The sequence below is a fragment of the Colobus angolensis genome, unplaced genomic scaffold (assembly GCF_000951035.1).
Source record: "Colobus angolensis palliatus isolate OR3802 unplaced genomic scaffold, Cang.pa_1.0 Scaffold79, whole genome shotgun sequence".
NCBI lineage: Eukaryota > Metazoa > Chordata > Mammalia > Primates > Cercopithecidae > Colobus > Colobus angolensis.
This window is the reverse complement of record NW_012121709.1, coordinates 262,298-289,112: the sequence shown is the minus strand read 5'-3', so window position 1 is coordinate 289,112 and position 26,815 is coordinate 262,298. Positions and strand designations below refer to the sequence as shown.

Sequence of the window (26,815 nt, the reverse complement as noted above, 5' to 3'; positions counted from 1 at the left end):
GCACCACTGCACTCCAGCCTGGGCAACGAGAGCGAAACTCCATCTCAAAAAAAAAAAAAAAACCTTTTATAATTATTTGTAACAATTTTGTCATAAAATTAAACAGCTCACCAAAGTAAGGGTGTCTGCAAGCCATATTTGGCCCTTGGGATACTGGTTTGCAAACTATTTTAAGATTCTGTTTAGGGCCAGGCACCATGGCTCACATCTATAATCCCAATGCTGGGAGGTCAAGGAAGGAGGGTAGCTTGAGTCCAGGAGATTGAGACCAACCTAGGCAACACAGTGAGACCCTGTCTCTACAAAAAATTTTAAAAATAGCCTGGTGTGGTGGCACACACTTGTAGTCCCAGCCACTCAGGTAGGACTGGAGCCCAGGAGGTTTAGCTGCAGTGAGCTGTCTTCGCACCACTGCATGCCAGCCTAGGCAACAGAGTGAGCTTCTGTCTGAAAAAAAAAAAAAAGGTCTGTTTAGTTCTATCCATAGTGAAGGACTTTCTAAATTCTTCTCTGAACTGAATGAATTATACTCATAAAAACTATTTTAGGATTCAGGGTAATTATAGATAATTAGTTATTCCTAGACTCTGTGATTTAAAATTCCTCAGCATACTAGGAGTCTTCCTATCATGCAAATTAAGATAATCTGGTTTGTCTAAGGGTAAGAAGTTAAGGATTTTTCTAGCCTGCTCTTGTTTAGAATTCACTGTCCTTGTGCTCTGTTACAGAATATGATAGTGACACCTCCTGTCATTACAAAGTCGAGCTCAGCTATGAGAATTTCATCACCTCTGGCCCAGACCCTCACCCACCTCCCATTGCAGATGATGAGAGCGATGATGATGACGATGATGACATCCCGCAGGTAAAAGACCCACGGCTTAGATCAGGACTCAGCAGCATTTGCTTAGCTCCCTGGTGACTAAGACAAGCCTCACGGAGTGATTTTGATGTGCGAGTGCAAAACTGCTGTTGTTACTCTCAGTGACATCATTGTGCTTGAACAGTGAATGAACCTTAGAGTGTTCATTTTTCTAAAGCTCTATCAATAGAGATATCCGTTGGACCATTTTGCCCAGTTAAGATCCAGAAACTGGAGAAGTGAAGTGCTTTGCAATAGTTCAGAATCCTGTGACAGTGCTTCTATGGCTTCTTTAGAGGGAAAGGAAGAGCTTGCCCTAGTCTTGCTGTTCCGTGCCCTGGCATCTGGGGGTGTGTCTAGTACAGGGGTCCATGCCTGATCTTTCTATTACTGGCATTTAAGTGGGGTGAAGACCTCAGGGTGAGGGCTGTAAGTTAGGGAAACAATGATACCTGCACCAGGTGTTCCTTCTCCATTCATGAGGTTCCTTCTCCTTCCAGGAGGACCACTACGCCCTGCTGGTGAAAGCATGGGAGACCAAGGTTTTTCCTACCATCCGAAGACGCTTCCGCAATGAAGCAGAGCGGAAATCAGGCCTGGACCAGATAAAGGGAGCCTTACAACTAGGTCTGGTACTTTTTGTTCGCTAAGGAGGTTACTTCATGACTTGAAGTGAGGAGTTGCATGAAAATGAGAACGTAAATCAGGAGAGACTCATCTAATGTTGCACCAGACTTAACAGTGTCTTTGATCTTACCTTTAGTGAACTCTGATCTTTTGTTTTCATTGCTGGACTTTGATTTGCTTGTCAATTTACCTGAATATTTTGGGTTGATGGGCTGCTGCAATGAAGCTGGAGTGGTTATAATGGGAAACTCTGTGGTCTGGTGGTTAACAGTCACATCTGAAGTCACACTATTTACCAGCTGTGAGGACTTCAGAAAATTACTTAACATCTCTGGGCTTTCCCCATCTTTAAAATGGAATTTGTGCTCTACAAGGTTGATATGGCAGTCTCTCACTGTTCCCTGATTCTGCTTATTAAACAGTATTTTTGGCCGGCCATGGTGGCTCACGCCTGTAATCCCAGCACTTTGGGAGGCTGAGGTGGGTGGATCACCTGAGGTCAGGAGTTTGAGACCAGCCTGGCCAACATGGCGAAATCCCGTCTCTACTGAAAATAGAAAATTAGCTGGGTGTGGTGGCACACGCCTATAGTCCAAGCTACTCCGGTGGCTGAGGCAGGAGAATCGCTTGAACCCAGGAGGCAGAAGCAGCAGTGAGCCAAGATTGTGCTACTGCACTCCAGCCTGGGCAACATAGAACGAGACTCTGTCTCAAAAAATAAATAAATAAACAAACAAACAAACAAACAAACAAATGGTATTTTTTTCTCATACCCACTGTTCTTTTGGAAACATTGCAAAGATTATTGTTCCCTAATCTTCTAATATTAGGCCACAATTTCTTGTTTATTCTAACACTTATTTCCAAAAGCATCTGTCTCTAATCACAGCCCCCTTTTAAGCTCTGCTCAGAAAATTGCCATACTTTTTCCTTACAGTAAGACCAGTGAATAAAAGAATGGTAGATAGGTGGGATGGAGTTTGGCCTTATATTAAAAAAAAACAGGTTCTAGGCTGGGCACAGTGGCTTACGCCTGTAATCCCAATACTTTGGGATGCCGAGGCGGGCAGATCACGAGGTCAGGACATTGAGACCATCCTGGCTAACGTGGTGAAACCCTGTCTCTACTAAAAATACAAAAAATTAGCCAGGAGTGATGGTGGGCACTGGTAGTCCCAGCTACTTGGGAACCCAAGGCAGGAGAATGGCATGAACCCAGGAAGCGGAGCTTGCAGTGAGTGGAGATTGTGCCACTGCACTCCAGCCTGGGCAACAGAGTGAGACTCCGTCTCAAAAAAATAAATAAATAAAAATAAAAAGCAGATTCTATCAACACCCACTTTTTAAATTATTTTTTTGAGAGAGTCTCACTCTGTATTACCTGGGCTGGAGTGCAGTGGTGTGATCATAGCTCATCGTAGCCTCAAACTCTTGGGCTCAAGAGATCCTCCTGCTTCAGCTTCCCCAGTATCTGGGACTACAGGCACTCACTACCATGCCTGGCTAATTTTTTTATTTTTTGTAGAGACAGGGTATTGCTATGTCCCTCAGGCTGGTCTTGAACTCCTGACTTCAAACAGTCTTCCCATCTGAGCCTCCAAAGTGCTGGGATTACAGGTGTGAGCCACCGCCCCAGACCAACACCTGCCCTTTCACCCACAACGTCCTGGGTGCTATGGGGCCTAAGGTGACAACAGGATATGGAGGAATTGTGCCCATTTTGCTTTCCTCCCATAATGCTTTTCCTCCTAGGTCTTTGGACATTTATTTTCTTGGTTTATTAATCAATAGTAGCTGTTGCTATCAAACATAATCGTATGTTCTTTCTCTGGGAAGAAAGAGCAATCTCAGTAAGTGGATAGAAGAAGCTCATATAGCCCTCTTTCTCTCCTAAACAAGCAACATGTGTTTATTGCAATAAAAATCAAACAGTACAAAAATATATAAAGAAATAAACATGGCCCAGCACAGTGGCTCACAGCTGTAATCTCAGCACTTTGGGAGGCCAAGGCAGGCGAATCACTTGAGGTCAGGAGTTTTGAGACCAGCCTAGGCAACATGGTGAACCCCCATCTCTACTAAAAATACCCATCTCTACTAAAAATACAAAAATATTAGCCAAGTGTAGTGGTGCGCGCCTGTAATCCCAACTACTTGAGAGGCTGAAGCATGAGAATCGCTTGAGCCTGGGAGATGGAAGTTGCAGTGGGCTGAGATTGCACCTCTGCACTCCAGCCTGGGCAACACAGCAAGACTCTGTCCCAAAGAAAAAAAAAAAGGAAAGAAAGAAAGAAAAGAAAAAGAAATGTTACCCTCACTTTCTTCTTCCTCTCCGTTTGTCCCGTAATTTGTTATTTTGAGTTAATGAATATGAAATAACTGCAAAATAATGGACCATTTTTAGCCATACCTTTGCACACTAGTGCTTGTATTTCTTTCTTTCTTTTTTTTTTTTTTTTTTTTTGAGACAGAGTCTTACTCTGTCTCCCAGGCTGCAGTGCAATGACTCAATCTCAGCTCACTGCAACCTCCACCTCCCGGGTTCAAGCAATTCTCCTGCCTTAGCCTCCCAAGTAGCTGGGATTACAGGCACCTGCCACCACACCCAGCTAATTTGTATTTTTAATAGAGACGGGGTTTTGCCATGTTGGCCAGGCTGGTCTCGAACTCCTGACCTCAGGTGATCTACCCACCTCAGCCTCCCAAAGTGTTGGGATTACAGGCATGAACCACCACGCCTGGCCTTTTTTTTTTTTTTTTTTTTTGAGATGGAGTCTTTCCCTGTCGCTCAGGCTGGAGTGCAGTGGCGCCAGCTTGGCTCACTGCAACCTCTGTCTCCCGGGTTCAAGCGATTCTCCTGCCTCAACAACCTCCCAAATAGCTGGGATTACAGGCGCCCACCACCATGCCTGGCTACTTTTTGTATTTTTAGTAGAGAGAGAGTTTCACCATGTTGGCCAGGCTGGTCTTGAACTCCTGGCCTCAAGTGATCTACCTGCCTCAGCCTCCCCACGTGCTGGGATTACAGGTGTGAGCCACTGTGCCTGGCCTTAGTGCTTATATTTCTGTAGAAGAGATTTGAGACATTCCTAAAAGTAGTGCATTTAGTATTCCAAACATGGTAGATACTGCATAATTTCCTTTGCCAAAGGATTACATACTCCCATAAACAGTGTTTGAAAGATTCCCTTATCATTTCACTCTGCATGTAACTTAGTGTCGTGGTTGATCTGTGTGTACTCTTTGGGGAGTTACCCAGTGCTGTTATATTTTTTAGGTATGGTGGATATTGCCCGACAGACGGTTGAATTTCTCTATGAAGAGAATGGTGGCATCCCAAGAGACCTTTATCTTCCCACCATTGAAGACATTAAAGACGAAGCAAACAAGTTCACAATTGATAAAGTTCGAAAAGGTTTTGCTTTCCTCCTTACTCCACCTATGAAATTTCCTTTGAAATGAGAGGTTGAATTTTCCTTAATGTGCAAAAGCAGCTGGTAGCTCTCCTAGGGTGACTCTCCTTACTCTTTGAGCTGACCTCTTCCACACGCCCCATGTGAAGCCCTAGAGCAACCCTGGTGGAGCCCTTCCCGCTTCCCAGAATTCAGTTAGCATTAGCTGAGTGGGGCAGGCAGCTACCTGCACAAGAAGAGAGGTAGGGCCCAGGCTGAGGTTTACAGATGGGCCTCTCAGGCTTAGTCCTGTATTCTGAGATGATAAACCACATGCACATGGCTAAACTGGGCTTTTTAGAATTTTAATAAAATGTATTTTCTTTGGTTAAAAATCTATTGCATATTTTAAAGAAATGAGGGAAATACAGAAAAGCACAAAAAAAGAGAATTGAAAACCACTATTTTTAGAGTTACCAGAAGACCTTCATAAAAATACCAGAACATCGTAGGCAAGGCAGGGGGAATATATATTTACTTTTCATCTCTCTTTTTTTGTGATGTAATTCACACATCATAAAATACCCTTTTAAAGTATACAATTTAGTTGTTTCAGTGTATTCACAAAGCTATGCAACCATCAAAACATTGCCTCTATTTAATTCCAGAACATTTTCATCCCCACAAAAAGAAATCGTGTACCCTCATCACTTCTCATTCCTCCCTCCCCTCTGGCCTCTGGGAACCACTAATCTACTGCTACTACTGATACTGCTATGAACATGTGTGTGTACATTTTTGTGTAGATATGTGTTTTCATTTCTCTCAGGTATATATGTGGGAGTAGAATTGCTGTATCACATGGTAACTTTATGTTTAACTTTTGAAGAACAACCAAACTAGTTTCCAAAGCGATTACACCGAGGGCTCCAGTTTCCCCACATCCTTGCCAACACTTGTTATTAATTGTCCTTTTTATTTTGGCTATTTTAGTGGGCATGAGGTAGTACCTCATTGTGGCTTTGACTTGCGTTTCTCTAATGACTAATGATGTTGAACATCTTTTCATTTGTATCTTTCCATTTCTCTTTGGAGGAATGTTTATTCAAATTCTTTGCCCACTGGCCAGGGGCGGTGGCTCACACCTGTAATCCCAGCACTTTGGGAGGCCAAGGCAGGCAGATCACCTGAGGCCAGGAGTTCAAGACCAGCCTGGCCAACACGGTGAAACTCCATCTCTACTAAAAATATAGAAAATAGCCGGACCTGGTGGTGCACGCCTGTAATCCCAGCTACTCCGGAGGCTGAGGCAGGAGAATCACTTGAACCTGGGAGGCAGAGGTTGCAATGAGCCGTGATCACACCACTGCACTCCAACCTGGGCCACAGAGCAAGGCTGTGTCTCAAAAAACAAACAAAAAGTTCTTTGCCCACCTTAAACTGGCTTATTTGTCTTTTTATTCTTGAATTGTAACAGCTTTTACAACGTTCTATTATATTACCTTCCCGACTGAGTTGTGTTCTTGCTTGGTTATAACAAAACTGAGGGTTCTGTTAAAGCCCGTAGAGCTATTTTATTTCATTTTATTTTATTATTTTATTTTTATCTGGAGAGCTATTTTGGATGCTAAATGTAAGAACCCAGATGCGGTGGTACTTTTTCCTGAAAAACTTCTCCCTCTACACTCCTCAGGTCTCACAGTAGTAACCCGCTCTCCAGACAGCAATAATGTAGCCAGCAGTGCTGTTGGAACTGCTCTGCCAAAATTTGCCATCCGAGGGATGCTGAAAACCTTTGGGCTTCATGGAGTCGTCTTAGATGTTGATTCAGTGAGTGAACAGCCATTCTGATTAATAAGCTATTTTATGTATACTGAGGCTGTCATGCCCAGATTCTCAAGTACCTTAAAAAGTGATTATACAGATAAGTTTCTCTTCAAATTAAGGACAAAGACACAAAGCAAAAATGCTCTAATGCCAATTGACTTGCCTGAGCTCTCCTCAGGGACTCAGATCAGGGCTGACAGTAGATAGGAGGCTGTCCAGTCTCAAAGCTGTCAGTGCCTTCAGACCACACCACCTCTACCATTATTTTCTGTCCAGCACGTTCAGACTGTTCCTGCATTGTATCTACCTAAGTTCCCAGGGAAAAGTCCCCATTGTCCTTGATGAATGGTTGATCTGTCATTGTCATGATGGTCATAGAGACACAAATCAAAGAAATAGGCTGGGCGGTGGGCTCATGCCTGTAATCCCAGCACTTTGGGAGGCTGAGAAAGGAGGATTACTTGAGCCCAGGAGTTCGAGACCAGCCTGGGCAACATGGCGAGACCCTGTCGCTGCAAAAAATTAGCCAGTCATGGTGGGCATATCTGTAGTCCCAGGTATGTGGGAGGCTAAGGTGGGAGGATTGTTTGAGTCTGGGAGGTCAAGGCTGCAGTGAGCTGTGATGGCATCAGTGCTCTCCAGCCTGGGCAACAGAGTGAGTCCCTCTCTCCAAAGAGAAAAAGAAAAAAGTTGTGTCATTTTGATCACGTCATCTCACTGATTCTCTCAGCCTCAATTTCTGTATCTGTAAAATGTGTGTATTAAACTGGATCAGTAGTTTCCTCCTCCATTTTGCAAAGCTCTCTCCTAGGACGCAGCTAGGACTTTTAGGGGTAGGGGCAGAGAAGTAAGAGAGTGAGAGAGGACAAGGCCAAAGCTTTCTTTTGAAAAGAGACTCTGTTTGAAAGCCATGGTTGTGATTCTGAGGTTGCATGCACATCCTTGTATTTGAGAAGCTTCCTATGCAGGAAAAACTGGTGAAATAATATACAGATCAAGCCTGAGAGTCTCTGATAAAATATTAATATTATCAATCACTGTATAGATATAAACTTTGGTATCTGTTTAGAGAGATACAGATGATATTAGATTCCATTAATGCTTTGAAATTTACCTTGAAAAAATGTACATCTTTAGGCCAAGTGCAGTGGCTCATGCCTGTAATCCCAGCACTTTGGGAGGCCGAGGCAGGTGGATCAGTTGAGGTCAGGAGCTTGAGACCAGCCTAGCCAACATGACGAAACTCCGTCTCTACTGAAAATACAAAAATTAGCTGGGCATAGTGGCACGAACCTGTAATCCTAGCTACTTGGGAGGCCGAGGCAGGAGAATTGCTTGAACCCCAGAGGCAGAGGTTGCAGTGAGCCGAGATCATGCTATGGCACTCCAACCTGGGCAACAGAGTAAGACTCTGTCTCAAAAAAAAAAAAAAAAATTACATCATCTGACTATTTTGTCAGAATGTAATTTAACTCATTAAATTTGTTTAGAGGGGCTAGTGACTGGTGGTCACTGAGGTGAACTTTCAAATGGAAAATTCCATCAATAATACTGTTAATCTCCCACTGCCTTCTGATGCAAACCTCTGACTCTGATTATAAGAAAATACATTACTGACGATATTTTTGAGCAATCTAAATGTGTGAAAATAAAAGTTAGAAAAATAGAAATGTCCTTATAGTAATCATTCTGTTGTTTCTATGGTAATTTCTCTCCATTTTAATAATCCCTAAATGAAAATTGCATTGGTATTTGCATCTAAAATGCATATGTATGAGCTTACTTTTTATGTTCCTAGCAATAAAATAGAGATATCAGACAGATTCCCTCCTTTTAAGATATTATTAACATAAAAACAATAAACATAAATTTTACCTAGCAACAGTGTGTGCTGGAAATATAGCACTATTCTCTTTAAATTGCTAACTTATGATTACATTGAAAATCTTTATTGTATCAATTAAAATTTTCCATCTGGTATGGAAAAACTAAAACACTCAGTACTAGGCAGATGTCTTTGAACTTAGACTAAATCAATGGCATGAAACTAGCATTTATTGCTATAGTCTGGTTATATATATGTATAAATATATAGATATATATATATTAGTCTGGTTGTGTGTGTGTTTATGTATATATTATCTTGTACTGTTTTTATTTTGATTGAAGTTGTTTTTTTTTTTTAATAACTGGCTTTTGGCCTTTCTAGTATGTTGTTAATTCACATTTATATTTAAGAATTCATTTAAAATCTCTGTGATTCCTGGCTGGGCATGGTGGCTCACGTCTGTAATCCCAGCACTTTGGGAGGCCAAGGCAGGTGGATCACTTGAGGTAAGGAGTTTAAGACCAGCCTGGCCAACATGGTGAAACCCCGTCTCCACTAAAAATACAAAAATTAGCTAGTCACAGTGGTGGGCGCCTATAGTCCCAGCTACTCGGGAGGCTGAGACAGGAAAATCTCTTGAACCTGGGAGGCGGAGACTGCAGTGTGCCAAGATGACGCCACTGCACTCCAGCCTGGATGACACAGTGAGACTCCATCTCAAAAAAAATAAAATAAGATCTCTGATTTCTGATGTTTGTTATTTTGTTATTTTCCTTGAAAAGCATATAGCAAGTTTATATAGTAATAAGATTACTTATGTGTTTCAACAATGTATTGTGAATTCTCTTTCATTTGTTTTGTCTATGAAATTGCAATTAGTTACACATTATAATACCTAAAAGCCTGGACTAAAAATACACACACACACACGTACACATGGAAAACAAAAGCAAACAGCACAAACAGACGTTTTCTTTTCCTATTGTAGGTGAATGAATTGGTGCAGGTAGAAACATACCTCCGCAGTGAAGGTGTGCTGGTGCGATACTGGTATCCTATTGATATGTTGGAAAGGCCCCCAGCAGGCTACCGAAGGACTGCCACCAATGGGCTGGTCACACTGGACAATACCAACCTTCAAATTCACAGGTACAGTTGGGCCCTTCTTTCTACTTGGTCACAGAACTCCACCAACCTCACTCTACCACATATACCATTTATCCTCGGCAAGAAAGTTTTTCCTTCAAAGCTAACACTTAGAGAAGGCAGCTAATAAAGATAACAGCAAAATTGCAGGAGGTATGAAGAAAAGTCGGGGGATCTAGGGGCCAGGCACAGTAGCTCAGGCCCATAGTCCCAGCACTTTGGGAGGCCCAGGTGAGCAGATCACTTGAGGTCACAAGTTTGATACCAGCCCAGCCAACCTGGTGAAATAGCATCTCTACTAAAAATACAAAAATTAGCCGATCTTGGTGATGGCACCTGTAATACCAGCTATCTGGAGGCTAAGGCAGGAGAATCTATTGAACCCGGGAGACGGAGATTGCAGTGAACTGAGATTGTGCCACTGCACTCCAACCTGGGTGACAAAGGGAGACTCCGTCTCAAAAAAAAAAAAAAAAAAAGTTGGGGAATCTAGAATCATCTGGCTTATGCAACATGCACCCTGCTGTGATTTGGGGGGACTACTGGGTAGCTAGATATTGACTGACTCATTGAACTTAAGACCACCCAAACGCTGCAATGCAGTCTTAAGCGGAGACAGCAAGAGGTCTTGCCATCTAGACAGACAAGCGTATCTGGAGTTCCAGTGAGAGATGAGAACTGGAGATACACTCAACTTGGTTCAAAATTGTCAACATCTTGAGAATTTGTGATGGCTAATGGATGAATAGCCATCACATTCCACAGATTGGAAGAGCGTTGTGGAGAAAGTTACGGAGAGTAAAGCAAGTCAAGAAAAGGTAAGAAGATGTCCAGATACAGTGTAAGCTCCTTTCCCTGTGAAGCTGATCAGGTATTGCTTGAGTGCTTTCTATGTGCCTAGCACCGTGCAGGCTTCCAGAAGAGAAGAGAAGGTGTTCGAGGCATGTGTCTGCCCTCAGTGGGCTGAAACATAAAGATCTGGCAAAGCTCCCTCATATTCACCATTACCAGTTCCCCTGAGAATTATTCCTTTCCATCTTAAAATTTCTTGCAATAATTCAGAGGAAAATATAATAATAAATGGAGTTCTCTAATAAAAATTTCCAGAAACTATTTTTCATGCTGTTCATCCATTAGCCATCACAATTTCTCATGATGTTGACAATTTTGAACCAAGTTGAGTGTATCACCAGCTCTCATCTCTCACTGGAACTTCAGATATGTTTATCTATCTAGACGGCAAGACCTCTTGAGATAGACCATCTCCGCTTGAGATTGCATTGCAGCATTTGGGTGATCTTAAGTTCAATGAGTCAATCAAATTCATAAGACCAAAATAGTTCACACGTGACCTTCTTAGCTTTACTTAGCAAGATACAGGACAGGAAGTAGGCATACCACAGGCAACATCACGAATGTTTCTTCAACAGGAGTCCTCACAGTTGTCCACATAGAAGTTCAGGGGCTATTCCCTGACCCTACCTACTGACCCCACCAACATACCCACCCAAGTGTCAACTCCAGTGTGAAGGAGAAATGTCCCACGGCAGGGCTCCTGCAGCCAGTGACTGAACAGCCCCATGTCCTAATCCAAGCTGATATATCTTGTGAACACTCCACAGGCATGACTTCCAGGGATTCGAGCAAGAGGCATGCCCAGTTACAGGCATCACCATGCTCCAGAAGCCTCAAAGCTGTGGCTTCCCACCAAGAATGTTCTTCACAGTCCTCCCCATTTAGACACAGCTTGCCTGTGAGGGGTCACTAGTATCATAAGCAGTGCCTTGTGATGTTGCCGACATTCTTTGTCACGTTTTCGGAAGAACTGACTTTAAAACAGCTTAACAAAAGGCAGTTCTGAGGTAGACAAGGATATGGTTTTGTTGACCCTTAACTCACAAATAATCTCATAAGCCCCTAAAATTTAGTGTGTGAGGTGGAATCTGAATTTTTCCCCAAAATCTCCTCTACCACTGGCCTCCCCATATCTGGAAGGGGTGCCACGAGCCATCCTTTTTCCTCAAGAGAGCTGTTGGCAAGTGCCATTGACTGTTCCAAAATATGTCCCCATCTGCACACATCTCCATTCCCACCTCCACCACAACAGCCGAGGCCTCGGCTCTCCTCTCCACAACAGCTGGAGCGATCTTTTAGACACAGAAATCAGCTCTCCCTCCTCTAATGCACACCTTCCCATCGAGTACATTCAAACCCTAACCTGCCTCACAAAACCCCACAGGAGCCTCTGAGCTTGGCAGCCCCTCATCTGTGGTGCTCACACAGCTAGTATGCTTCTTCCTTAAGGATGGCCCGAGTTCCCCCTGACTGTCTCATTCTGTAATTCAGATATCAGTGAATACTCACCTCTTCCAAAAGCTCTGCCCTCACTGTCTGAGGTGACTGTCCAGGCGCTCTTTGTCAGGAAACTACAATATTTTAATGCTCTCCCAGGACCTGACGTTTTTACTGCTGTTATTTTGCTTGTTTGTTAAAGTTTGTTCTTGTGGGCTGGGTGCGGCGGCTTACACCTGTAATCCCAGCACTTTGGAAGGCCAAGGTGGGTGGATCACTTGAGGCCAGGAGTTCAAGACCAGCCTGGCCAACAGGTGAAACCCCATCTCTACTAAAAATACAAAAATTAGCCGGGTCTGGTGTCATGTGCTGATGGTCCCAGCTACTCAGGAAGCTGAGGCATGAGAATCACTTGATCCCAGGAGGCAGAGGTTGCTAGAGTCCCCAGTGCCTAAGCTAGGCCCTGACACACACTGTAGACCCAAAACAGATGCTGAAAAAGGTCCCCAAACATACATGCTTGAATGTCAACATGGTAATTAAAAGCTTTTAAAGCTTTATTTCATAAGTCTTTTGGTCATATTTTTTAGCAAACATCTTTGATAGATGAAACCTGTTGACTGCTGACTAGCAACTGAGAGAGAAGGCAAGAAAGTCCTTGTAGAGCTACAGTCAACTTACAAGTGTAGGACGTTTACTCGGTGTTAATGCGGTGGTCTTGGTATTGGAAGACATAGAAAACATGCCATGCAGATCTGTGTGATCATTCAGTGGTTGGATTTCTGGTCCTAGCACAGATTTTCATCAAGATTGTTTTCTGTGCTAAAGCGCTCACAGTGGTTTTAAAGAAGACTTTGGTGAGCTGGGCTTGGTGGCACACACCTATAGTCCCAGCTATTTAAGTGGGAGGCTGAGGTGAGAGCATTGCTTGAGCCCAGAAGTTCAAGGCTACAGTGAGCCGTGATTACCAGTGTCCTCCAATGTGGGCAACAGAGCAAGACCTTGTCTCCAATGTTTTTTTAAATAAATAAAGAGGATTTTGGAAAACAGAGGCTAGAGCAGCAGTGGCTTCAGAGGCATTAGCAGTGCACAGTGTCCAAACCGGGGCTGCAGGTCAGACCCGAAGCAAGCTCATAGCCAGGCGCGGTGGCTCACGCCTGTAATCTTAGCACTTTGGAAGGCCGAGGAAGGAAGATCATTTGAGCCCAGGAGTTCAAGACCAGTCTGGGCAACACAGAGAGACCCTGTCTCGGCTGGGCACAGTGGCTCACACCTGTAATCCCAGCACTTTGGGAGGCCGAGGTGGGCAGATCACTTGAGGTCAAGAGTTCGAGACCAGCCTAGCCAACATGGTAAAGCACCGTCTCTACTAAAAATTCAAATATCAGCCAGGCATGGTGGCACATGCCTGTAATCCCAACTACTTGGGAGGCCAAGGTAGGAGAATCACTTGAACCTGGGAGGCAGAGGTTGCAGTGAGCCGAGGTCACACCACTGCACTCCAGCCTGAGTGACAGAGCAAGACCCCATCTCAAAAAAGGAAAGAGAGAGAGAGACCGTGTCTCTACAAAAATAAGAAAAAAATAGCTAGGAGCAGTGGTGCATGTCTGTAGTCCCAGCTACTCAAGAGGCTAAAGCTGGAGGATCGCTTGAGTCTGGGAGGTCAAGGCTGCAATGAGCTATGATCACGCCACTGCACTCCAGTCTGGGCAACAGGACCCGTCTCAAAAAAGCCCAAGAAAACAAAACAAACAGTTCTGTCCCTGGTAACTTTGGCCTATAAAGTCTGAGGTGAAAGCCATGGGGAGAACTGTGGGGTTCTCAGTTTGCCCATTCAGTCCTTACCAGTTTTGCTGCGATGGTCCTAATGTGCTTTGTTAATGCAGTGAACACATGGGCTTCCAAGGAGGGAGGAGACAGGAGAAGTGTGTTTATTGTTCATCCTGACATGAGAACCACACAGACTGGTGTTGATAAGGAAGAAACCACGTATGATGTAGTTTCTTAGCCGTCTTCTTTTTGTTTCTCTTCACTTCACACATACACTCATCAAGTGTTCCATGTGGGGTTGTTTCTTTAATTGCCATTACACCTAAATTTGAATTATGATACACCAACATTAAATTTAATTAGAGTCAGTAGGAATATCAAATGACCCCCGTGGGTTCAGAGTGAGTTTGGGGCCTAGGTTTTTGTTTTTCAGAAACAGTCTTGCTCTGTCACCCAGGCTGGAGTGCAGTGGCACAGTCATAGCCCACTGCAGCCTCCAGCTACTGGGCTCAGCAGTCCTCCCACCTCAGCCTCCCAAGTAGCTGAGACTACAGGGCAATTTCTATTTTTTTGTAGAGAGGGAGTCTCACCATGTTGCCCAGGCTGGTCTCAAACTCCTGAACTCACGTGATCCTCCTGCCGTGGCCTCCCAAAGTGCTAGAATTACAGGTATAAGCCATTGCACCTGGCCCCGTAAGATGTGCTTAGGCACTAATGAGCTGTTATTCAAGTTGAATGCCAATCACTTCACAGATTTATCGCATAAAAAAATGCCCACAATGGTATTTTTGTAATAACTTTGAGATACAATTTACATACCATACAATTCACCCATTTAAAGTACACAAGTCAGTGGTTTTTATTATATTCACAAAGTCGTCCAACCATTACCACAATCAATTTTAGAACATTTTTATCACCCCAAAAGAAACCCCATACCCATAGCAGTTACTTCCCATCCTCCTTTCCTACCATCTCCTGGCAACCACCAGTCCATTTTCTGTTTCTCTGCATTTTCCTCTGGACAATTTACAGAAATGGAGTCCAATATGTGGCCCTTTGTATCTGGTGTCTTTCACTGAACATGATGTTTCAAGGTTTATTCCTGTTGTGGCATGTGTCAGTCTTTCATCTGTTTGATGGCTGAATAATACTCCATTGTATAGACTTACCATTGAGTTAATGGACACTTGAGTTCTTATCACTATTTGGCTATTATGAATAATGCTACTGTGAACATACATGTGGGCTGGGCGCAGTGGCTCACTTCATCTGTTTGATGGCTGAATAATACTCCATTGTATAGACTTACCATTGAGTTAATGGACACTTGAGTTCTTATCACTATTTGGCTATTATGAATAATGCTACTGTGAACATACATGTGGGCCGGGCGCAGTGGCTCACGCCTGTGGTTCCAGTGCTTTGGCAGGCTGAGGCGGGCGGATCACGAGATCAGGAGATCAAGACCATCCTGGCTAACACAGTAGAACCCCGTCTCTACTAAAGGTGCAAAAAATTAGCCAGGCGTGGTGGCGGGAGCCCGTGGTCCCAGCTACTTGGGAGGCTGAGGCAGGAGAATGGCATGAACCTGGGAGACAGAGCTTACAGTGAGCCAAGATCGTGCCACGGCACTTCAGCCTGGGTGACAGAGTGAGACTCCGTCTCAAATTAAAAAGAAACAAAAACAAAAGCGAAAAACATGCATGTACAAATTTTTGTGTGGACGTGTATTTTTATTTTTTTCCCTACAGTGCTTTTTTGAGCTGGGAAAAATCAAACATAACAATATAACTCAATATGACTTTTGTTTAAAACTCAAGTGACTCCCTTAGGGTTTGGAACATCAGGCTGGAAGGGAAGCCTGAGATGGGATCCTCTCCCTTCAGAACCTGCGGCCTGGTCCCAGTATGGGGGCCAGAGCATCAGGGCTTTGAGCATCTACCTTTTCCCTTGCAGGGAGCTGCTGCGCTGCGAGGCTGCGCTGGCCAGGCTGTACTGCCGCATGGCCCTGCTCAATATCTTCGCCCCCAAGTTGCCTCACTTGTTCACCCGCCTCTTCCACATCCCTGCCATCCGGGACATTACCCTGGAGCACCTGCAGCTGCTGTCCAATCAGCTCCTCGCGCCTCCCCTCCCAGGTAAAACTTGGCTTTGCTGCTGTCACTCGGGAACTCAGCACCAGGTGGGTGCTGTGCATAGTGTAGTCATTTCCACATGAGGGCGAGAAGTGCCTCATTGTGCGCATAGGCTCACGTGAAAAATTGCACCCAGGAACTGGGATTCTCCTGGCAGGGCTTTCTCACTCTTTGAAAAATGTAACGGATTACTCTCTTGAGTCATTACTCTGTTAAGCATTCATCGAGTTTCCCAGAATAATTGTGGATCAAAGAAAATTATTATTTATGAAGCCAAGTCACTGTATTGTTGCCAGAGACATTGTATTTGACATTAGAAAGAAAGGTAATGTTCCTGTCATCAGCATCCTCCAAAGCAGACCTATTTGGTTCATCATAAGTTCTGGTGAGGCTGTTCCAAAGGCCAGCCTGTGTGCCCTTGGCATGAGGGCTGTGTCTGCTACCCAGTGAATGCCAGGTGATGAGTCTGCCCTCAGCCCCGTCCAGGACCGAGGGGCCCTTTCTGTCTTCCCCTGGCATCTCAGCCTCTGACCTGCCCCCTTGATCTCCCAACAACTAAGATGGGAACAAGAGGTCTTAGCTGGGCGTAGTGGCGGGTGCTTGTAGTCCCAGCTACTCGGGAGGCTGAGGCAGGAGAATCACTTGAACCCAGGAGGCAGAGGTTGCAGTGAGCCAAGATCGTGCCACTGCACTCCAGCCTGGCAACAGAGCAAGACTCTCTCAAAAAAAAAAAAAAGAGGTGAGGCAGGCAGGGGGCACCCCTCAAAGCTCACTTGCAGATAGCATTCTAAGCTCAGTCAGCATCCTGGGTAGCTGCCCTCCAGCTCACAACTGTGGGGTCCCACCCAGCCAGGGCATGTATGCCCTACATCTCTACTGGCCCATATGAGTACCTGGGGTCTACAGCCCACCCCAAGAACTTAGATGCCCTGAAACATACCTGGAAAGCATCAAGTGTGGTGGCAGGAGCTTTGCCATGATGATCTAACAAGCTTTTCTACAGGCTCTGCCCTGAGGTACCCTGCGAGGGCGGGCCAGGGTAGTCAGACAGGTGAGGCTCTGGGAACCCCTGGATCCAAGCAGCCCCATTTGATATATTTCATAGACCTGGACCTCTCTGTAGATTTTATTTTAGGAAACAGTTTCACAGCTGAAAAGAAAGCAAAAGTATGAAGCCCATTGATCTCCTTGGTCCCCCTCCACCATCCTGAAGCAGAGGATCTGATTGCCGGCATCTGTTATCCAGGACATCATATCCAGGATAACCCTCCCATCTGGGGTTTCTGGATGGGTTATTCATTGTCTGTTACTTAGACTCTCGCAGCTACTGGCTGCTTTGATTCTTGTCAACTTCTGTTTCCTTTCCGTCCCCAGACGGCACCATCAGCTCCAGCTCGATCCTCCTGGCGCAGTCTTTACAGCATTGCATCCATTCCCAGAACTGCTCCGCCACGGACCTCTTTTACCAGGGCAACTCCCAGACAGTGAGAGAGTGGCTCAACGTGGCCATCACCCGGACCCTGCACCAGGGCGAAGAGAGCCTTTTAGAGCTGACGAAACAGATCTGCTCTTTCCTGCAGGTAGAAGTCTAAAGCTCATGTTCCTGCAGTGTGGTTAACCGTTTTTAACTGGGAGTCTCACTGGCTTGCTGAAAATGACTCTCCTTTCCCCTCCAAGTCCCCATTCCTCTCGATTTCCTTTTCCTAGAAGCTCTTCTGCTTTATCTCATCTGTAGGTTGCTTCCTTCCAGAGGGCTATTTAGTCGTTTGGCTGATTTCCTGGGCCATGTGAGATGAGAAGATGAAATGCTGTCCCTGTGTTTAGCCCGTGGCTTTCCTTATTCAATGTCTCTTTGCAGACAGCACCAGAGCAGTTCCCCTCCGAAGAGTTCCCAATTTCCGAATCCAAAGTCAACATGGATGTGAATTTCCCTGGGGCAGCTTTTGTTGTTGTGTCTTGTAAAGAAAGTCAATCTGGATTCCGCAAAGAGTAAGTTGCCTGTTCTCAAGAAGATGGTGATGGGGAGAGGAAAGCTAAATAAATTCTAGTGAAACTGGCCAAGGAAAAAAATTCAAATCACTTTGAGTCTTTAATGCAAGTGACTTACAGTTCTCTCCATATTTCTGTGTTTGGGGAATTAGTCTATAAAGAATGACCTTCTAAAGTGTGGTGGAAATGACTTGGGCCCAGTTCTCATCTAATGTCCCCTGGTGAAAAGGCAATGCTGCCTGTCCCCATGTGCATGGCTAGACCCTGTATTAACACCCACCCATCCCTCTTTCTCAGCTCCTCTCTGTACAAGGCGCCATGGGCACGGGTGCTTGTATACGGCCTCGGCCACAAAGTGAAGCGAAATGGCCAGCTGAACCTCATCGAGGCTGCCTGTTACCCACGGGACGCATCCCCGGCCAACACTGGGCTTGCACCTCCCCCCACCGCTGACCAGTACCCCTCTGTGGTCCTCTCCACAGACAGGGTCCACATCAAACTGGGTGAGTCTCCAGCAGCTTGTCGTGATGAGAACAGCTGGAGTCATTCTCCGCTTGCCTTCTTTGTGAAGCTATAATGAATTGTGTACCTTGCATGTTCCAATTCCTATTGACAAAGAATAGGACTTCTTGGGACTTCTTCTAGAAGAAACTGCTGTTTCTTTTAGAGGCAGTAAATTAAAAGACTTATCTTTCCTACCTAGGGAAGGCCTGGCAGATGCTGTCCAGACTACATTGGAGATTTCATTTCTTTTCACAAGTGTGTGCTGAGATGTGTCTGTTTAGAATGATATAACCAGAGCAATCACAACCTTACAGCTGACTCAGGCTATGATAATCCCAGTTGCCATTCCTTGAGTTCTCATTAACCAAATTCTCAACATGGCTCACCAGGGCACTGGCCACTGTGAGCGTCTGCTCCTCATCTAACTGGAAGCTCGATTGCTCTCATCTCCTGGGCATTTTTTGAAGCCTCCATGGTTTTAGAGTTAGATGAGGGCTCTGCCTCCACCTGCCCTGAAGCTGTCACTGCCTGTCCTCTGTATGCACCAGGGCCCGCTGGCTCTGTATCTGAGTATGCACAGAAAAGAAAGGAAATCCTTGTCACAGGCCTGCACTGCTCCTTCTTGGCATGCTTGACAGGAAAAGACTGACACGTGTTTGCCAGAGACAGAAAACATATATGAACTTTTAGCCAAAATAACAGGCCTGGGCTTCTCCACAGCCCCAGTCCTTGAGACACTGCATCTTAGGGAATGAAATGAAAGGACATTTCTTAAGTGATTTGGTAATTGCTAAACAACTTTATGGTCTTTGTTATTAGAGTCTGTTTTTCATAGTATTTTGCCTATACTAGCTGTATTTTAAACTTAACATTTAAAACAGAGGATCTCTGTCATTCCACAATTATCACCATGTAAACATTCACCCCAGAGTACACAAGCCAACGTGGTTTGCTTCTGACTTGTCCAAAGCCCTCGGATGCCCTGGCTTCTGTCTGACTGGTGTTTATAGAGGGGCTTGGGGTACAGTGCAGGATGTGAGGGGGATCAAGCCTTGGACCTTCTTCCTTTCACTGTAGACAGCTTTGGTCACACGTAGGCCACAGCAGTGACAAAAGGTGATAAGATAATCCAAACCCAAGGTGCCAGTAGTCTTAAGTCTTGGGGACCCCTTGCTGGTCCACTGTATAAGCATAATGGTCTTAGTGGGATTGCAGCCATACCAAAGGACTGATTATTTCTCTACCAAGCTGGGAATATCCCAGTGAGGCATCTTTTAAAGTGTTACTTACTGTCCCCATTCTGGTTGGTATCTAACTGAATGACAAGTGCCTGTCCTCTGTTCTCATCTCTGCCCTTTGTCCCATTTGCTGAATCCACCCCAGTAAGTGGACTCCCTGGAGGGATAGCCTCCATCTCCTCGTGTCCCTGCAGCCCACTGTCCAGAGTGTCGGGAGTTATGTGTCCTCATCCTGGAGCAGATGAGTGGGTGGGCTCTCCAGCCCTGTTTCTGCGTGCACACCCGGCAGGATCTTTTGTGAGGCTTATTTGGGTCAGGTGCTGCCAATCACCTGCTTTCCTCCTGGGTGCTTCTTGCAGGGGTGTCTCCACCTCCTGGAGCGGTTCTAGTGTTACATTCCCTGCCCCTGGAGTTCCCACTGGCTATGGCCTTCGCAGAGCAGCTGCTGTCCTGGAAATCAGAGGACAGTGAAGGGAAGTCCGAAGATGAGCCTGACACCATTCCGACATCCGTCCTCCTGCAGGTGGTGGAGCTGCTAGGTGAGGCTGCCTTCCCTGGGGATCGGAATCTAGGGTGTGGGTGGAGCCGGCATGGTGCCTGAGGAAGGAGCTTGCCAGGTGGTGCAGAGAGTGGCCACAGGTAACCCAGGCAGCTGCAGCCTCCTTCAGATTGCTGTCGTTTGAAGTGGGCTTGGGGAATAGGTCTTAAGGTACAACCTAGACTCCCAAATCCATGATTTGTCGGGTATTTTCATTATTTTGAGGAGTGGCAACTAACGAAGGACGAAAATAAGATTAACTTTATCCACTTTACTTTAATTAAAACAGAAGTATAGGCCATTATTGTAACTGTAGGGGTGAAGGGTGGTGTGGAAATGAACGATGTTGCAAAATCAAAGGTTATAACTGCATAGTTCCTCAAAGGGTCAAAAAGGTTGCAAAACTCATGGAATGATAAATGTGAAAGTTGTGCATTTTACCATATGCAAATTTACCTAAACAAGTTCTAAATGAATATTAAACTTTAATTAATGATATGCCTCTTTAAGTGTGTAGGGAGGAAGCATACTGATGTCTACAACTTATTTTGAAATAATCAAAAACTAAGATGGGTGTGTGGATGAATAGAGGAGTAGACAGATATGTAGTAGAGCAAATACAGCAACATGTTTATGGTGGAATCTAGCTGGTAAGTACATAGGTATTTACTGTATAATTTCCTCAGGCTTTCTATATTTTTTAATTTTTTCATGATGTTGCAGGGAAGAAAACATTGCACACTCGGCCGGGCGCGGTGGCTCACTCCTGTAATCCCAGCACTTTGGGAGGCCGAGGTGGGTGGATTACCTGAGGTCAGGAGTACAAGACCAGCCTGACCAACATGATGAAACCCTGTCTCTACTAAATACAAAAAATTAGCCGGGCATGGTGGTGCATGCCTGTAATCCCAGCTACTCAGGAGGCTGAGGCAGGAGTATTGCTTGAAACCCAGGAGGCAGAGGTTGCAGTGAGCCGAGATTGCGCCATTGCACTCCAGCCTGGGCAACAAGAGTGACACTCCGTCTCAAAAAAACAGAAAACGTTGCACACTCGGATGCCTTCAGTGCTTTCAGGGTTCAAACAGATCAGCTAAATGAGGGAAATAAAGAGGAAAGTTGGCAGGGGGACTTTGGTGAGCTGGAGGCACAGAGGACACGTGTCCTGTCACCCACTGCTACAGGAGAACGTGGCCCTGCTCCTGCCAGAACCGTAATTTCTTATTTCAAGAAAATCCAGGAATCCAAATGTCGATGTGAATTTCTCAATTTTTAAATGTTGGCAACCAAGTCAAATTCTTTCATACACCCTAGGAGGGCCGAGTGCAGTGGCTCACACCTGTAATCCAGCACTTTGAGAGGCTGAGGCAAGAGGATCGCTTGAGTTCAGGATATGGAGCAACATAGCCAGACCCTTTCTCTGCAAAAAAATGAAAAACACCCAGGGAGTGGATGGGGGAACATAAGCAGGGAACACTGTCTGAGAATGAGTTTTAGCTCGTAGGCCGCCATGTATAATTTTGGTGAAGAATTATCTCCAAGGTCGTCTTACATGAATGCTAAACGGTAAAGCAAGGACAACGGAGGTGACATGAATAGTTCTGGCATCTGAGGGCCTAGCCCTGTGCCCCAGCGGAGAGGGGAGCATGGACACCTGTCCTCTGTGAAGGTTCTATGAGAGCCCATGTTCCAGGACAGTCACAAACTTGTTTCCAACCAGAATTTGCAAGCAGTGTCAGTCCTGAGAGAGCAGGAAGCTTAGTCCCCTCGTTGGTAGGTGCTGGACTTAGTAAGTCAGCTTCAGCAGACCCTTGGGATTCCCCCGGCCAGTAATCTTTTATCCTATACAAGAGCCATCTGGATGTAGCAAACTGCAGTTCGCTCTTTTGCAGGGTGAGGGCTCAGCTGGCTCAGTGGGATGCAGGCTTTAGATGTTCATGATCCTTAATCATGTCTTACGTACATGAGCTTTCTCTCTTTCCACTCAGATCCAGGGTATGTGTGAATGTAAGATAAGCATCTGGTACGAAGGAGACCTTGGCACAAACGTGTGGTCCATCTTGTGGTTCGAGACAGTGTTTCCCAAACTTCAGTCATTATCATGCCACCATTATATGATTGTTGCCATGTCCACAAATTGTGCCTATCAGCATTTATTTACTTAGTTATTTTATTTTTTTGAAATGGAGTCTCACTGTGTCACCTAGGCTGGAATGCAGTGGCATGATCTCAGCTCACTGCAACCTCTGCCTCCTGGGTTCAAGTGATTCTACTGCCCCAGCCTCCTGAGTAGTTGGGAGTACAGGCGCCTGCCACCATGCCCAGCTAATTTTTTTGTATTTTTAGTAAAAACGGGATTTCACCATGTTAGCCAAGCTGGTCTCAGTCTCCTGACCTCAGGTGACCCACCTGCCTTGGCCTCCCATAGTACTGGGATTACAGGCATGAGCCACTGCACCCAGCCAGCATTTATTTATTTAACAGTTTTTATTGCAATCAACTCCTCCTTTTTTTTTTTTTTTTTTTTTTGAGGCGGAGTCTTGCTCTGTCACCCGGGCTGGAGTGCAGTGGCCGGATCTCAGCTCACTGCAAGCTCCGCCTCCCGGGTTCCCGCCATTCTCCTGCCTCAGCCTCCGGAGTAGCTGGGACTACAGGCGCCCGCCACCTCGCCCGGCTAGTTTTTTGTATTTTTAGTAGAGACAGGGTTTCACCGTGTTAGCCAGGATGGTCTCGATCTCCTGACCTTGTGATCCGCCCGTCTCGGCCTCCCAAAGTGCTGGGATTACAGGCTTGAGCCACTGCGCCCGGCCGACTCCTCCTTTTTTAAAACTTAAATTTAGTTTTAAGGAAACCTTGGCCAGGCACGGTGGCTCATGCCTGTAATCCCAGCACTTTGGGAAGCCGAGGTGGATCACGAGGTCAGGAGATCGAGACCATCCTGGCTAACACGGTGAAATCCCTTCTCTACTGAAAATACAAAAAATTGGCCGGGCGTGGTGGCGGGCGCCTGTGGTCCCAGCTACTCAGGAGGCTGAGGCAGAAGAATGGCATGAAACCAGGAGGCGGAGCTTGCAGTGAGCCGAGATCACGCCACTACACTCCAGCCTGGGTGACAGGGCGGGACTCTGTCTCAAAAAAAAAAAAGAAAACCTTTACATCACTTCTCTAAATACAAAATTAGTATCCATTGGCATAACTAAAAGGTGCCCATAAAAATAAATACAGGCTGGGCCTGGTGTCTCAAACCTGTAATCCCAGCACTTGGGGAGGCTGAGGCAAAAGGATGACTTGAGCCCAGGAGTTTAAGACCAGCCAGGGCAACACAATGAGACCCTGTCTCAATCAATCAATCAGTCCATCTGTCCATCCATTCATACATACATATATACATTCAAAGAAAAGAGTTGCCATCACAAAAATCTAGCTGAATACTGTTCCCTGTCAAAGGCTCTGGGACTCTGGCCCACTTTCTCTTAAGGATATGCCAGCTGGCCAGGCGCAGTGGCTTACACCTATAATCCTCGCACTTTGGGAGGCCGAGGCGGGTGAATCACCTGAGGTCAGCAGTTAGAGACCAGCCTGACCAACATGGAGAAACCCTGTCTCTGCTAAAAATACAAAATTAGCCGGGTGTGGTGGTGCATGCCTATAATCCTAGCAACTCGGGAGGCTGAGGCAAGAGAATTGCTTGAACCCAGGAGGCAGAGGTGGTGGTGAACCGAGATTGCGCCGTTGCACTCCAGCCTGGGCAAGAAGAGCACAACTCCGTCTCAAAAAAGCAAAAAAGAATATGCCAGCCTTGGCCAGGTACAGTGGCTCACACCTGTAATCCCAGCACTTTGGGAGGCTGAGGCACACGGACCACTTGAGGCCAGAAGTTCAAGACCAGCCTGGCTAACATGATGAAACCCCATCTCTTCTAAAAATATAAAAATTATCTGGGTGTGCTGGCACATGCCTGTAATTCAAGTTACTCTGGATGCTAAAGCATAAGAATTGCTTGAACCTGGGAGGCGGAGGTGGTAATGAGCTGAGATCACGCCACTGCACTCCAGCCCGGGTGATAGAGGCAGAGTCTGTCTCAGCAAACAAAACAAAACAAAACAAGAAACAAACAAACAAAAAAAACAAAGTAGCTTAAAAAATTATTAAAGAAGGCCAGGCACGGTGGCTCATGCCTATAATCCCAGCACTTTGGGAGGCTGAGGCGGGTGGATCACGAGGTAGGTCAGGAGTTCAAGACTAGCCTGACCAAGATGATGAAACCCTGTGTCTACTAAAAATACAAAAATTAGCTGGACACAGCTAATTTGTAAAAATACAAAAATTAGCTGGACAAAAGTTAGTAGGAGCCTGTAATCCCAGCTATGCGGGAGGCTGAGGCAGAGAATTGCTTGAACCCAGGAGTCAGAGGTTGCAGTGAGCTGAGATCATGCCACTGCACTCCAGTCTGGGTGACAGACTGAGACTCACTCTCAAAAAATAAAAAATAAAAAAATAAAGTATTTTAAAAATATGATTTAAATTTTAAAAAAATTAAAAAGGAAAAAAAAGAATGTGCCAGCCTCATGGCCAGGCACAGTGGCACACACCTGTAAACCCAGCGCTTTGGGAGGCTGAAGTGGGAGGATTGCTTGAGCCCAGGAGTTCTAGACCAGCCTGGGCAACATGGCAAAACCATGAAAACTGTCTCTGCAAAAGAAAAATAATAATACAAAAATTAGCTGGGCATGGTCTCACACACCTGTAATCCCAGCTACTCAGGAGGCTGAGGTATCGCTTGAGCCCAGGAGGCTGAGGCAGAAGTGAGCTACGATTATGCCACTGCACTCCAGCCTGGGTGACAGAGCAAGACCCTGTCTCAAAAAAAAAAAACCACCCTCAAAGTAAGGCTTTCTTGTTGACAAAAACCAGGACTAAAAGAGGAGTTTAAAAGGAACAATGTTTCAGTGTGTGTTTCAGTGCCATTTGGTAAAATTGGCTTGTGTGCCCCGTAGTAAACATCCAGCACTTTGGGAAACATTATTCTAGGGACTTATCACCAACATGCCGCATAACCTTTTGAGACAGAAAATGATGGTGTTTTGCTGGCACCCTGCCATTGGGCACAAAGGTCAAAGCCTTCACCTCTGGGGCCAACCCCTCAGCTCTGAATCCCAGCTCTCTTGTCTGGTAGCTGTGTGACCTCCAGCCAGGCCTCCACCTCCCAACCTCTGTGTCTCCATCTGTAAGAAGGGACTGAATTGCACAGTCTTTGTTCACAGGGTTGTTATGAGGGTTGATTCTAGGCTCAGAACTGGGCCTGGAACATAGCCAGTGCTGCATAGTAATTACTGTTACTATTTTCATTTGCCTCAGGAAACTTCCTGTGGACCACGGACATGGCAGCCTGCGTGAAGGAGCTTGTTTTCCATCTCCTGGCAGAGCTCCTGCGCACTGTGCACACCCTGGAGCAGAGGCGGCACCCCGCTGGCCTGTCCTCCTCAATCGCCCTCCAGCTGAACCCCTGCCTGGCCATGCTGATGGCCTTGCAGTCGGAGCTCCACAAGCTATATGATGAGGAGACGCAGAACTGGGTCTCAGGCAGCACCTGTGGGGGATCCGGGGGCCCGGCGGCCGGCGACCAGGGCAGGTTCTCTACGTATTTTCATGCACTCATGGAAGGGTGCCTGGCGGTGGCTGAAGTGACCCTGCCTACTAACATGAGTGTCACAGCCAGCGGGGTGACCTCCGCGACCGCCCCAAATCTCAGTGACTCGTCCTCCTCCTCCTCGTCCTCGCCAGGACAGACCCCGCAGAGTCCCAGCCTCCTCTCCAAGAGGAAAAAAGTCAAGATGAAGCGGGAAAAGGCCTCCTCGTCGGGCAAGCGCCAGTCTTCTCGCACCGTGGACTCGGACCCCACCGTGCTCAGCATCGGAGGCAGCAAGCCCGAGGACATGCTGTGGTTCCACCGCGCACTCACCCTGCTCATCATCCTCCGCCACCTCACCAGGAAGGACCCACAGGGGCTGGGCGTGACGAGTGACGCCATTGCCGATGCCTGCCAGGCCCTGGTGGGCCCCACCGCCCACAGCCGCTTGCTTGTGATCTCCGGGATCCCCACCCACCTGGACGAGGGCGTAGTCAGAGGCGCCATCCGCAAGGCCTGCAACGCCCACGGCGGGGTCTTCAAAGACGAGATCTACATCCCGCTGCAGGAAGAAGACCCCAAGAAGCCGAAAGACAAGGCCGAGGGCGGGGACGGGAAAGCTGAGCCGGAAAAGACACTGGCCTTCCCTGGCACAGACAGCATGGAAGTCAGCACGTCCAGCAGCCTGACCCCCGCCATGAGCATCAGCGCCTCCGCCTCCACCAGCCAGGCATCCATCTGCAGCTCCCAGGGCATCTCCCAAACTGTCAGCGACCTCTCCGTGGATCCGCTGCCTGCCGGCCTTGAGCTGCCCATCCCTCCGGGCCTGTTGGAGCCCCACGTGGTGTCCAGCCAGGAGAGCCTGGACATTTCCCTGTGCAGCACCGGCAGCCTGGGCAGCCTGGGCAGTCTGGGGGAGCCCCTGGACAATGCAGAGACGGCCTTGGTGTCGGACATGGGCTCCATGTACACAGTAACTTCCCTGGACCACCAGCCCCTAGTGGCACGCCCCATCAAAGGCTTCGCAGTCGTGGAGGT

The 26,815-nt window shown here is 46.4% G+C and overlaps 1 protein-coding gene across 2 annotated transcripts in view; it reads left to right on the top strand.

The window, feature by feature from the left end:
* HECTD4 (HECT domain containing E3 ubiquitin protein ligase 4) overlaps window positions 1-26,815 on the top strand; it is a 163,858-nt gene that overhangs the window by 110,457 nt on the left and 26,586 nt on the right. For both annotated transcript variants that reach the window (XM_011928666.1, XM_011928665.1), the window contains exons 50-60: window positions 729-865; window positions 1,363-1,489; window positions 4,767-4,904; window positions 6,575-6,711; window positions 9,525-9,685; window positions 15,704-15,885; window positions 17,257-17,462; window positions 17,741-17,871; window positions 18,169-18,374; window positions 19,973-20,152; window positions 25,507-26,813. In XM_011928666.1, coding sequence (XP_011784056.1) covers window positions 729-865; window positions 1,363-1,489; window positions 4,767-4,904; window positions 6,575-6,711; window positions 9,525-9,685; window positions 15,704-15,885; window positions 17,257-17,462; window positions 17,741-17,871; window positions 18,169-18,374; window positions 19,973-20,152; window positions 25,507-26,813 — 2,912 coding nt within the window. The remainder of the gene's footprint in view (window positions 1-728; window positions 866-1,362; window positions 1,490-4,766; window positions 4,905-6,574; window positions 6,712-9,524; window positions 9,686-15,703; window positions 15,886-17,256; window positions 17,463-17,740; window positions 17,872-18,168; window positions 18,375-19,972; window positions 20,153-25,506; window positions 26,814-26,815) is intronic.